This window comes from Numenius arquata, chromosome 14 (genome assembly GCF_964106895.1).
Source record: "Numenius arquata chromosome 14, bNumArq3.hap1.1, whole genome shotgun sequence".
Lineage (NCBI taxonomy): Eukaryota > Metazoa > Chordata > Aves > Charadriiformes > Scolopacidae > Numenius > Numenius arquata.
The window spans coordinates 308,284-321,324 of NC_133589.1; the positions used below are offsets into that span (position 1 = coordinate 308,284).

The 13,041-nt window shown below is 43.9% G+C and overlaps 1 protein-coding gene across 1 annotated transcript; it reads left to right on the forward strand.

Moving 5' to 3' along the window:
- Positions 1–299: 299 nt before the first annotated feature.
- DAGLB (diacylglycerol lipase beta) lies at positions 300–12,995 on the forward strand. The gene is made up of 15 exons (XM_074158623.1): positions 300–394; positions 796–947; positions 3,048–3,222; positions 3,861–4,122; positions 5,227–5,352; positions 6,310–6,437; positions 7,313–7,439; positions 7,805–7,888; positions 8,306–8,383; positions 8,789–8,869; positions 8,956–9,083; positions 9,563–9,631; positions 9,728–9,800; positions 10,786–11,039; positions 11,905–12,995. Exons 1-15 carry the CDS (start codon positions 300–302, stop codon positions 12,095–12,097), a joined length of 2,025 nt encoding a protein of 674 aa, XP_074014724.1. The 3' UTR covers positions 12,098–12,995.
- Positions 12,996–13,041: the final 46 nt, after the last annotated feature.

The window sequence follows — 13,041 nt, forward strand, 5'->3', positions numbered from 1 at the left end:
TGCTGCGGGTGCGGACTCGGTGCACTGGCCCTTTAAGGGGCCTACCCCGCGGCCCGCTCTGGGCGCGCGGCCGGACTCCCTGTGGCCGCCGCGCATGCGTGAAAGGCCCCGCCGCGGCGGGAAGGCCCAACGCGGGGGAAGGGCGTGGGGCGCCGCGTGCTGCGTCGTGACGTGGCGCTCCCGTGACGTGCGGCCTGCCCCCGGGGGCGGTGCGGCCTGCGGCAGCGGGACGGCGGCGGCCGCGGGCGAGGGGCAGGGCCCGGCGCCCCTGAGGGAGCGGCGGCGGCGCGGCCCGCAGGATGCCGGGGCTGGTGGTGTTCGGCAGGCGCTGGGCCATCGGCAGCGACGACTTCGTCCTCCCGGGGGCCTTCGAGCTCCTGGTCCGGCTGGTGTGGTGAGGCGGCGCGCCGGGCCGTTACTCCGCGCCCGCGGGGACGGGGTTCGGCCGCGGGGTCCGCTCCGGCGCGGGTGGCGGGCGCTGCCGCGGCGGGAGCGGGGCAGCGGTGAGGCGCCGGGCCCGGGACTGCCGCGGTGTGTCCGGTCGGGGGACAGTGCTGCTGAGGCTCCGTTACTGCGGGGCGAACGCGGGGACTTCTCCGCTGGGCTCGGCGGGGTCTGCGGGAGGAGCGGGGCTGCGGCGGTCACCGCCGAGCGCTGGCGTGGGCATTTCACTGTGACAGATTCCTCCTGCACCAGCCCCCTCCTGTCAGCCCGTGCGCAGCGCTCCCCTGACGGTGGGGACGAGACGCACTCTTCCCTTCCAGCTACAGCCTCTGCCCTCTCCCTCTCCCGTAGGTGGGTGGGGATCCTGGCGCTTTACACGATCCACAAGGGGCAGTTTAACTGCCCCGGGGGAGGATTACTGCACAGCTACCTGCTTGTGCTCCTCGTTCTCCTGGCTGCGATAATATGCGTGTTATCTGCTCTTGTGTACGTCAGTATGCAAGGTAAATAGTCCATATTTTGTATTTAATAGAAAGTTGTTGTAATTAATGTTATTAATTGTAATATATATGGTTTTTAACCTGGAGTTGACATTAAAAAAAAAAAACTAAACAAACCAACAATGCAAAAAAAAAAAAAATCAAGTGCTTTAATGGTAGTCAAACTTGGGAAAGTGTCTGTCGGCATTAACGTATTTGCTTTAATAGTATTACCTCTTAGCCAGGAATCTAAAACAATAAATGGACACAGTAGCTTAGTGCAGCTAACGGTGATACGTTCATTGCCATCAAAACATCTCCACAACTTCCTCTCCTTTCACCATTAATGCCTGACCTCGAATGGAACACCGCTCAACCGTTCTGACAGGAGTTTAGGGGAGTTTGTCCCAAATCAGTTTCTCATCTGAAGTATCACGTTAGCTTTGCCTTGCATAGGCAAATCGAGTCATATCTTGCAAAAGTTTATTAGCTGCAGTGGGTTGCTTGGGAAAAAACCAAACACATAGGAACTTGATCCATATAAATATCATAGTTAAACTGATGCATTAAGTGTTGTTAAATAGAACAGGACTTACAGCTTGAAGGGAATGGCTAAACAGAAGTAAGGACTCCAATGCAACTTCTAGTCATTTGTAGAAATGCTTCATTTGGGGTTAAAAAATGCTAGGAAAGCTTTTTTCCTGGTGAGACACCTCATTATCAAAGTAATGCTAGAAAGATTAATTGGAAATGCGTGTGTAGTCTTGGCAGTAATAGATGAGACCCGACAATTTCTAGTACATTGGTTCTCTCGACACTGTGTAAATAGAAAAGTTATTAAATGACTTAAATGGAAAGAAGCATAAAGAGTGCGTGAAGAGAAGGTATCGATGTGGATGATAATCCTGGCCTTGAATCCAACCACTGCTTTTTCTACAGTTTCCAGAGGAGGCAAAGGAAGATTAGCCTAATTATGCTATTTATATCAAAGTTGAGGAGATGAAAGATATAACTGTAAATAGCAGAGAGAAAAGAGCCTTGATGGGTATAAAAGTGCAGCTACAAGGCCATTGTAACTGAGAAATGGAAGAATTCTGAGGCTGAATTTCCAAGGAAATCAATGGTGAGAGGTCTTGGACTGTGGTTATAAAGTGTGGGTTTGGAGCAGTGGTTCTTTCACTGCGCTGACGAGGGCGTTAATGAAGCCAGCGGTGAACCTGCCTGGAGAGCTCAGGCACGGGGTTGTGGTGCTGGGAAAGGGAAGCAGTACTTTTCAGGAACCACGGTTCCATCTGGTTGTGTCTGTGTGAGCTGCTGTGCAGGCTGCAACCCGGCAGTGGGAATAAGCAACCTCTGGATCAAGGGCTTTTTAAACAGCTTTGTCACTGGATGTGAACCACAGCTTTACAATTGCAAAAGTGTTTTCAAAGTTGTTTTTGTTCTGGGGTGTTTTAAGCCTTTAGAAATTATCCTGCCCCACCACCTCATTACCCTGCGATCAACAAACTGGTTTAAGGACCTGAGCTGTCCAAAAATTGCTCCCCTGTTTTATTGCCTAACAGTGCTAAAAGGAAGAGGTTATTAATAAGCTAACAATACAGAAAATAGTCTGAGAAGTATTTGTCCTGATAAGGGTCCTACCTTCTTTTCTAAAAATGTGAATGAATTTATTATTTAGTGACTCGGTATGCAGAACCTCAGTGTAGCCCAGCAAAGTAGCTTCTAAAAGTGAAATATTCAGCCAACTAAAAGCTACGTAGAATAACAGCAAACGCAGGCACCACAAGTCAGGAGGAGCTGTAGGGGAGCCAGCACTCTGGCGTGGTGCTTTGGCTTATGCTGGGCGAGCTCTGCTCCCCGAGTGCACTGCAAACTGGCTCTGACTGGAGAGGGGCGCTGGGTATTAGTAGAATAGATTCTGAGAATCACAGCTGTAAACCCATTGGGGTTTTTCGTTTCTCAGCTTCAGTGACAGCTTTCCATTAATATGAAAACACTTTACAGTTTCAATTAAGTTTCTTACTTTCTGTAGAGCTCAGAAAGTTCATGTATCTGGGTCAGATTTTATGTGCTTAAGACACCTTCATAAACAGTTCTTGTTTTAAATCTGCCCTGTAATTTCAGGAACAATTTCTAATCCAGGCCCAAGAAAATCACTTCCCAAGCTACTTTATACTCGCCTGCTTCTCTATTTGCCTGAATTCATCTGGGCTGTGGTAGGAGCTGTATGGGTGTCAGACAGCAGCGTGCGCTGCGAGAAGACTGTGATAAATGTCATCATTGGGACAGTTATTGCAAGGTAAAGGTGCCTCCCCCCACATCTAAGCTTGATAGCATATTGGACTGGGAAATTCTGTTTACGTGGGGTTTGTATGTGTTTATTGAAGACTTTTCCAGCAGTTGGAGACTTTGATATTTCTTATAAATTATTCCGGTTTCTCACAGAAGAGTTTTCATTATGAAAGTACAATTTTTAAATCTAGACAGCCAGAATGTGTTTGTATCTTTCCCTAAAAGAGCTTGAGCTACTTGCCTTGAGAGAGCACGTGCTAGAGTGAAGGAAAGGATGTGAAGATCAGAAAGAGGGATAGATGGTAATGTAGATAACTGCATAAATGTGGAGAGGGTAGTAACTAGATCACTTAACTGGTAGTGAAAAATGGAGCCTTCGCACCTCTGGGTGAATATTTCCGAAGCACAGGGCTGTGATGCTGAGTTTGTGTCCCCTGTGAAATGAGCTGACAGCCCTGTTCTTGTGCCCAGGGGACTGAAAGCCCGGTAACAAAACATGCACCTTAAGACAGTAACAGATGGTGTTCATACAGTATTTCATACCTTTGTTTTCTGTCTGTCAAGGTCTGTGGTTGTGTTTCTTGCATACTTATCAGAAGTATTTGGTTTCACGGTCCTTTTATCCCACTTCCTTCTGTTTTGCAGCTGGGTTATCATCATCTTTACCATCATTGGAGTTGTAATTGTCTTTGACCCACTTGGGGGCAAAAAGACGTTTTACCTCACCGATAGTGTAAATCGGAACCTGGAAAGCAGTCAGTCGGGGCAGTTGCTGTATAACGTGAAGAACACTGCCACCAGAGTCTGGGAAAAAAGAATCCGGTTGCTCTGTTGTTGTATTGTGCAAGATGACGACCATCGAGTGGCTTTCACAAGCATCGCAGAGCTTTTCCGCAACTACTTTTCAGTAAGATGGAAAGCTTTTTCTGTGTTCTGTTCTGACTAACTCTGATTTTGCAGATGTTGCAACACACATGTACCTTTGTTCAGCCAGAGCTCCCCGGTACCCTGTGCCTGGAAACCAGGTTTTGAATCTGCCAATTTCAGAGTTAAAGGTGATTCTCATACAAGGTCTACAACGCTGATTTTTCTCTCCCTTTACCAAAGGTTTCTCTCCTTTCACAAGTGTGAAGGGTGTGAGAAAACAGTATTCTTTCTCCTTAAGTATCTAGTCAGGAGAACATAGGTGGGTTTCTTTTCCTCAGTATGTGAGCATCCAGGCATTTTTCCTGCTGCTGCTGAGTAAGGAGTCGTACCCAGAGCAAAGAGTCGGACCCCTCTCTGACTGTTAACAGTTGAGTCCCACAGTACGTTCAGCAGTTCTTCTGTCCTGAGCGACTTGTGAGCACGAACCAGGCCAGAGTGTGCACAGGTGGGAAGCTGCTTTTTGGAAATAAAACATCTGCCAAATTGGAGTCTGCATAGCATTGATGTAGCTCAAATGTATGTCACCTGTTGCTTGGGCAGACGCAGTTCAGTGTTGACTCTGGAATCTGTTCATGATTTCAAAACTAGTAGTTGTTGATGAAGTGGCCTTTGGGCATGCTGATGTGTAGCTGCAGCCTGCAGTGGTTTCTAGGGCAAAGGGTGTCAGTCATGGAGAGAGATGACTGCCCCAGAGAGCTGAATAAACACCCTTCAGCCTTCTCCTCTGTAAAATCCTTCTTAGTTGTTTCCAGCGTAAAGGACTTTTCGCATAGTGGTGTAGAGCGGTGACCAATAACGTCTGGATCGTTATTTGCGATGGCTGATGCTCTGTTGGGTCTTCTGTCAAGTGATGAAACTCATGTGTAGAATTGTCATCGGTCTTCTTGAAGAAATCACTCTCTGTGTACAGAAGAGGAGGGAGGTTAGATGCTGCTGTGACCTGTTTCTGCAACGTGCATTGTCTCTGAGTGAAATGTATTCATATAAACTGAAAAAATACAATTCCGTGTGCATTGTCGTATGAGATAATTTTGCCACGTTGAGGTGCGGGATGGTTTAAGTGCTCTTTCATTTCTTTGTACAGGACACTGATCTGGTGCCAAGTGACATAGCAGCTGGTTTGACTCTGCTCCATCAGGAGCAAGATAAAATGGAAAGCTGCCCAAAAGAGCCAGAAGAAGTCCTGTGTCATTCTCCGTCATCTCTTGTGGTAAGATTGCCTCTGGTGCAATCACTCTAGGAGGTGGTACCAGATCAAATTGAAATACAGTTCTTTGTGCAAGGGTGTTTTGGTTATTTTAACAAAATTAAACGCTATTATAAAAATTCACAGCAATTTAAATTATTAATAAATGCAGTGAAAACATCTTGATGAGTTTTCAGTCAAAACATTAGTCTGCTTTTCCATAAGTAGAACATACATGAATGAGGAATTAGGTGCAAAAAGGAACTATTTAGGACATTTGAACATTGTTGAAGAGCTGTGAGAGAAAAGAGAACAGAGAGAAAATTAATATTTAGTACTGTGTGCGTAGAACCGAAAAGCTAGTATTGTGGTCTGTTTAAATTATGTCTGCTGCAAATATCCAGATAAGGTAAGAAGCAAAAATAGTGTCTTTTAAATGCTTGCAGATGGGTTACAGTTTGCTAATTGATTTTTGCTGTATTCTATGGTAAAATGTCTTTGTAAATTATTTTACCTTCTTTTGGTCTGTGTTTCATGGAAGTATATAAATGCATTCAACCAATGCATTTCTATCAGCTTCCTTTTGGATCCAACCAATACGATGGGGTCAGGCTTTAAAAGTCTTTACCAGAGAGATCTGCTACAGACTCTGCAGCTGATCCTTTGGCGTCCTTAAGTAACATATTTGGAGTGAATGTTGCTTTGGGTATGGAGCTAATCAGTGTAGAAGTATTGGAAGAAAATGATTTAATGAGAGCTTTTCAAGATTCTTGGGCCATGTAGCTATGTAAATAAACACAGACTTTTTCCTGGAATATGAGTGGCTATTTTTAGTTCCTCTTAGACCTTGAGGCTTTCCTTTTGGATGGTGCATATTTCATCATGCTTTGATTTTCACTACTCTGTGTTCAGGTTTTATTCTGGGGCTGCCTAACACACCTTTCTTCCTCTCCTTCCTTTTCTTTCCCTGTGTCCTTTCAGACAGATGATTTGGACGTTGAACTGGAGAATGCTGCTCACTACATGCTGTTTGCTGCAGCTGCTTATGGCTGGCCCTACTACATCTACACCAACCCATTTACCGCTCTCTGTAAGCTCAATGGTGACTGGTAGGTTTGATCAAGAGCTTAAAAACACGTAGCTTCCTTTTGTTACTCTAGTGTCTTTCCACCCTCAGAAACAGATTAGCTTTTTTTCCTTAAGACGTGTTTGCGATTGAGATAAATAAAATTAATTTAGCAAAATCACAAAGGAAGAATTGGAATTAAACCAAACATGTTTTAAAATGAGGCTTTTTAGAGCTGCCTTTTGGGCGCATATGTATGTATAGAAGTAAAAGTGTATCAATAGTTTTCCCTATCGTAAAGGAATTAGCAAAAGTTACGTGTCCCTCCAGCCTCCATTTTATTCCCTTTGCCCCCTTTACTCAAAGAAACGTTTACAGTCAGTATGGAAGTGCAGAATTACTGTATCCGCTGTGTAGAATTACTGTATATTTATGTGACCACTGACATTTGTGATTGTAACCATGATTAACTTAATTAGTAACATGAAATAGAAATGTAACTTAATGTAATATAAATTACTTGGAAAAAAATTATCGCATAACACAACGGATGAAACATGAGGTAAGCCTGCTGCGCAGAATTTGGTTTCAATTTCCTTTTTCCTTGTTTGTATTTTCTGTCATTGGCCTGTCGTCTTAAGAATTCTTTTCTTATTGCATTGTTTGCTCTGCTGATAGTCCTGTAGCACTGGTGTCTTGGCCAGTCCTTGAACTGGAAATGCCTGGCGTGCTGCTCAGGAAAAAACGGGTTTGTGGGCAGAGGTAACATCTTTGTCAGACTACTGGTAGTACTGCAAAGAAAAGAAGGAGCTTTTGATTCCTGGCAGAAATCATTCTGCAAATGCAACTGAGTTTGATTCCTTGAAAGGAAACCTAAAAAATTTGAACATGAAAGTTTTTCTCTTCTGTGGTTGTTAGTTGCAGAAACAGACCAACGGATTCCGATATAACCGGCAGTGATCGTCACAACTTTCACTTTGGATCCATCCTGAAAATAACAGGGCTGCAGTACAGAGACTTCATTCACATCAGTTTTCATAACAAGGTAAACAATCTGGGCAAGCATTCAGCAAAAAACCTTAGCCATTAATTCGGTGAAAGCAAGGGGTGAAGTTTCTAGTTTGCCTTCATCATTTATAAAGCACAAGATGCAAAGGAAATGAAAACAAGCCCTGAAACATTCAGTTCTGATTTTTTTTTTCTAATCTAAAGGAACAGCCACAAAAACTGTAGACAAAAATTTGTCTCAGTATTGCAGAAAAGGCACTTAGAGTAACTTGATAAGAAAATACTTCAGCTTCTTTCCATAGTACAATAGAGAGCTCAATAAGAGACCTTTCAGAAGGTGAGAGCAAATGCTTACTCTTATAAAAAATTGGTGTCTTTACTGATTACGTTTTTCCCCTCCAGATCTATGAGATTCCATTTTTTGTTGCTTTGGATCACAAAAAAGAAGCCATTGTGGTTGCAGTGAGAGGAACCTTGTCTTTTGAGGTATCATCCATGCGATATAAATAATTAGCTTTATAGAAATGTGTGAACTCTAGTAGAGGAAAGTGTGTTACACTGGCACATATAAAAGTTACTCGCTGACAGGTATGAGTCTTCCAGGCTTGAGTTGTAGCCCTCGGGTGGGTGATGCTCCCTGTGCCAGCGGAGGCGAGTGTGGAGGGCGGGCAGTGGTAATCCCTCCTCACTGTGATGTGTGTGTGGGTGTGTGTGCAGCTTGGAAACAGTTGCTGAAATCAGAATTGTGATTGCTCTGTGTATTTGCCTGGGCAGCGGTTGATGGTGGGTTGTTACTTACGCACTGGGAAAGCAGCTCATTGATGTCCTGTGATGATGTTGAGCAGCAGAGCACGAGCCATGAGGCCCCGCAGAGAGGTGTGACCAGAGCTGTCTTGTTTACAGGACATTCTCACAGACCTGTCAGCAGATTGTGAAGACCTGACACTGGAGGATGTTTTGGAGAATGGCTTTGTGCATAAGGTGTGTGCAGTCTGTGGCTGTTATTAAATCATCTCAGCAGTAAGAAACCTGTAAACACCTGGGATCCCTTGGTTAAACAGAAGAGTATTCTCCTTGTGAGATGGATTGCACAAATCATTTCAGTGACTTGGTTGTTGCATCAAATACTGCCTTGGGAACTGCAAGGCAGAATTTGTAATCCTCTTGTCAGACTTTATGTCCTTACTAAATGCTCCAAAAACTTTTTAACCGTTACGTACAAGACCACTTGGTTATAATTAGACCTCTGTGAGGAGCATGTTATAAGAGAAGACAAGCTTTGCAAAAAGGAGGTTGTTCTGTGATGGTGTTGTCTTTAAAGTATACATGTATCACACTTCAGACTAGATATACCCTTCTCTTCTAACTGTAAATGCTGTCTTGTAGGGAATAACTCAAGCTGCAAATTACATCTATCGAAAGCTAGTAAATGATGGAATTTTAAACCAGGCTTTCACAATCGCTCCAGTAAGTTACCTTCCAAATAATTTGTTTGCCAGCAAAATTGTGCAAAGCTTTTTCTGTGTGAAGGTATTTTGATTTTCTGTCTATAGGAATATAAACTTGTGATAGTTGGTCACAGTTTGGGTGGTGGAACAGCATCTATATTGGCAGTCATGCTCAGGAACTCTTTCCCAACATTGAGATGTTATGCCTTTTCTCCTCCAGGAGGACTTTTAAGGTAAATATGAGACTTCTGTTATTTGTTTCTGTGTCTAAGATGTAAAAATCTTCAAGGTAGTTGACAAATACGTTAGGTGGTAACTCTGGGCTTGACTGTGTTAAGAGTTTGCTTATATATTCTCCACTGAATTAGATTTGCTCCATCTCGAGTTACAGTCGAGTTCTTGGGGGAATATTACAGAATTAAATATATGTAGTGAATTCTGTCAGATCGTATAATCAAGAGTTTTGGAACAAAATGCTCCGCTGACTAGTCTAGCTTGGCCTGTTTGACACCTACACCTACCGTTACAATCGGCATTGAAATTACTCTGTCGTCTGTAGCAGGTGGGTCTGAAATCCTCCTGAAGAACTGACTGCAAACGCTGCTGCTGCTGCCATGTATTTGTATTTTGATTGAATGATAATGATCACCATAAAACTCAAGCGTGCCTGTCTTTTGTGTATCTAAAGGGTGTCTTTTTTTTTTTCCTCAAGCAAATCCCTTGCAGATTACACCAAGCACTTCATTGTTTCGGTCATTGTTGGAAAGGACCTTGTTGCAAGGTGAGAGGGAAATATTTTTGAACTCCTCTCTCAGAGATGTGTTAGATGGCAGAGAATGGGAGGCTTTTATTTACTTTGTTCTATGTGTTCAAACAGGTTGAGTATGCCCAACATGGAGGATTTAAAGAGGAGAATAGTGAGAATTGTGGCAAACTGCAACAGACCCAAGGTAAGGGAATGCAGCTCCTGGTTAAAAGTCAGCGGAAGTGTTAGCTGGGTTAAGGCCCGGCTTTAATGATTGGTGTGTGTATTTTGATCTTAATGATGAGTTACAACTGTGCTTTGGAACAAAAGTGTTTGTTTTCAGTTCAGCAACACTTGTGTTGGTCTCTTATCCTATAAAGCTGTCTGGTTGGAAATGAAGATTCAACAAGACCTGGAAGGTATCTGTGCTCAGCATCCAGGACCTGAAGTGATTTGTTTGATAGTTTTGCTGATAAAGGAAACTATAAAAAAATGAAAAGAAAGGGGGAAAAAAACCCAAACCAAACCAAATCAGCTAATATGATGAAAAGTCAGTGAGATTACTTACTTTAATAACCATTTAGTATTGGTAAGTAAACAAGTTAGTGGTTTTATTTAAATTTTACCTTCAGAAGTCATTTGGAAAGCAAATATTTCTCTGATATGGTGCTAATTGCTCACCTTTTCTTTTTATCGTTGGAGAGAAACACAGTTTTGAAAGTGCTGGAACAGTGTGGTGTTGCGCAAAATGATACTGGGGGTACAGCCTCTTCCAAGGCTTGACAACCCTTTGGGTGGAGAAATTGTTCCCAATCTCCATCCCAAACCTCCCCTGGCGCAACTCGAGGCCGTTTGCTCTTGTCCCATCACCTGTTCCCTGGGAGAAGGGACCAACCCCCCCTGGCTACACCTTCCTTTCAGGTTCCACACACAGTAATTCAACTGGTACAGATTGTAATGTTTCCTGTAGTGTTACCAGTGGCTTGGGTTAGGTATCGGTGAAATAGGCATTACTGTGGGGAAAAGTCAGTAAGATTTTATCAGACAACAAGTATGGGGAGCATGTGCATACAGTCCTTTTTAATCTTTCAGTCGTAGTTTCAGATGATGTGTGTGCAAGCACACCACTAGAATAAGTTACTTGAAGAGATGCCAAACCTCAATTTGACCGTTTTTCTTTCTGATTTCAGTACCAGATTTTGCTGCGTGGATGTTGGTACGAAGTATTTGGAGGAGATCCGGATAACTTCCCCACGGAGCTGGATGGTAGAAGCCAAGATGCCCTCACCCAGCCCCTCCTGGCTGAGGAGAGTTTAATGGTTCATCGCTCACCTTCATACAACGCCCTTGAGGATGAGTCGCACTTAAATTCACCACCTCAGTATCCTCACCTGTATCTTCCTGGAAAGATTATCCATATTGTAGAAGAATCCAGCTCTAGGAGGTAAGTAGGATCATGAATACCACTGTCTTTCTTTCCTAAAATCTACTTAAAGCTGCTTCTTGCTTTCAAAGGATGTGTTTCCACTCTGCTTCTGAAGCAGAAGTCAGCGCATCTGTAACTTGCACAAGACCATCTTAAAGAAGAAAAAAAAATCTGTACGTTACAGAAGAGGGGAGAAAAGGGCTGGAGAAGCCCACTCCTTTTCCTCCCAGTCAGTAGATTAGTATTTTATTTAAGCTTCACATCTTTAATGTTTAACAACTTTAATACTGATTCTACAAGTTAGATACTTTAACACCTGTGACCTGGCAGGTTTTCTCGACGGCTGCTCTTCTACTTTACTTTGTTGAGTTCATTTCTCTTCCCTCATTTACTCCGCAGCACAGCAGTTAATCATATGGGTTTTTTTTCTTAATTGGACTAGTGCACAGAGCCCCCATCACCTACCATTCTGTAAAATGCAATCCTGAATACATCACAGGTGCAGCATTACATCTCGTGTCAGTCTCCTGCTGCTGCCGCTGTGCCATAGTGCCTGAATGTGACACTAACGGGGTGACTGGGCCGTGCTGGACCCCTCAGCCCGCAGTCCCTCTCTCTGAGCAGGATTAGGTGGTGGCTTCTCTCACTGTGATGGCGCAGGGTCATTTGCTATAGTTCTGCCTTCGGGGACAGGGAAAGGCGGCGTTTCCAATTGTTCCTGAAGGTCAGAACTGTTGCTCTTTGGGAGTCGCCATCCCGAGCTGAGAAGGTTCCAGCTCCTCCCCGAGCGAGGGCAGAGAGCTCCAGGCCATTCCAGCCTTGGCTTCGGGCACCAGTTCTGCTGCCTCAGCCCTTGTATTTGTGGTGTGTTTGTGTTTTTTAGGTTGTGCTCTTCAGATATTAAGTATACGGCAAGATGGTCAAACGAAACTGTCTTCAGCAGCATTTTGATAAGTCCCAAGATGATCACAGACCATATGCCAGATGTTGTGCTCAAAGCTCTGAACAGTTTGTCTCAGGAACAGGGATCATGTATTTCTTGTCAAACACGGAACTATCACACCAACGTGGTCTAACCACAGCTGGAGGAGGAGCTGTGGGGGTTGTGGTGTTTTGTTGTGGTTTTTTTTTTTTTTTTTTTTTAATTGCAGGTTTCAAGTATTCAGGACCCAGCCCACTTTCATACCCAAGTGGAGTTCAGTACTTTCCTCACACTGCATAAAATAACAAGGGTCCTGACGCCCTTGCCTTGGCAGCAACCTCGAGTGACGGTGCACTGGTTAAAGCACAGTCTGCCTTTATGCTGAAGGTTGAGCTTTTACAAAACCAGCAGCGTTTGCCAAGTTGTAGCTGATTCTGGCGGAGGAGCCACGGTGGCAGGCGAGTAAGTGACCAAAGGGAGCGGGTGAGGACAGCGCAGACCTGCCAGACCTCAAACAGTAAAATCTGTGTCTGCTTCAATCACTTCACCCCATCATCTGGGCGCCCTGGGAGCAAGCTGTGCCAAGAGGGAGGTGGTACATGAGGAGGCCCCAGCAGTGGGAGTCTTTGCTCAGGCAGTGCTGAGTGATTGAGTCATTGATTGATTGATTGCACTATTTTTCTTACAGAGTGTGGTAGTTTCCAGGGAGGGAGGGTGTTGTGGTTAAATGCTGCTTGGATATACATGTGCAATATTCTTTAATCTACCTTTTGTATTTGTTGATCCACATGACTACTTTTATTGATTTTTAAACTAAACTAATACTGTAACTACTTAATGAGAGGGGAAAAAAAAAAAAAAAAAAAAAAAAAATGTTCATGCCGTGGCATCATGTGAGGCCCCAGCTCCAACCACTGAGAGCACTGATCCAATTCTGCCAAGAAAGTGTGTAACCAGTTGTACTGATTTTAAAAAAGTGAAGTCCATGGTTCTAGTGTGCAACTATTTTAACTTTTTTTTTTTTTTTTTAAGGCTCAGCAGCATTTCTTATTAAAAAAAAAATTGATAGGAATAAGTAAAAGTAGTAACTGTGTGGAT

Bases quoted from the DNA above. Each gene is read 5' to 3' on its own strand.
- DAGLB (XM_074158623.1), top strand. From the start codon at position 300: ATGCCGGGGCTGGTGGTGTTCGGCAGGCGCTGGGCCATCGGCAGCGAC. The intron at 395-795 runs GTGAGGCGGCGC...CCTCTCCCGTAG, and splicing joins CTCCTGGTCCGGCTGGTGTG to GTGGGTGGGGATCCTGGCGC. The intron at 3,223-3,860 runs GTAAAGGTGCCT...TCTGTTTTGCAG, and splicing joins ATTGGGACAGTTATTGCAAG to CTGGGTTATCATCATCTTTA.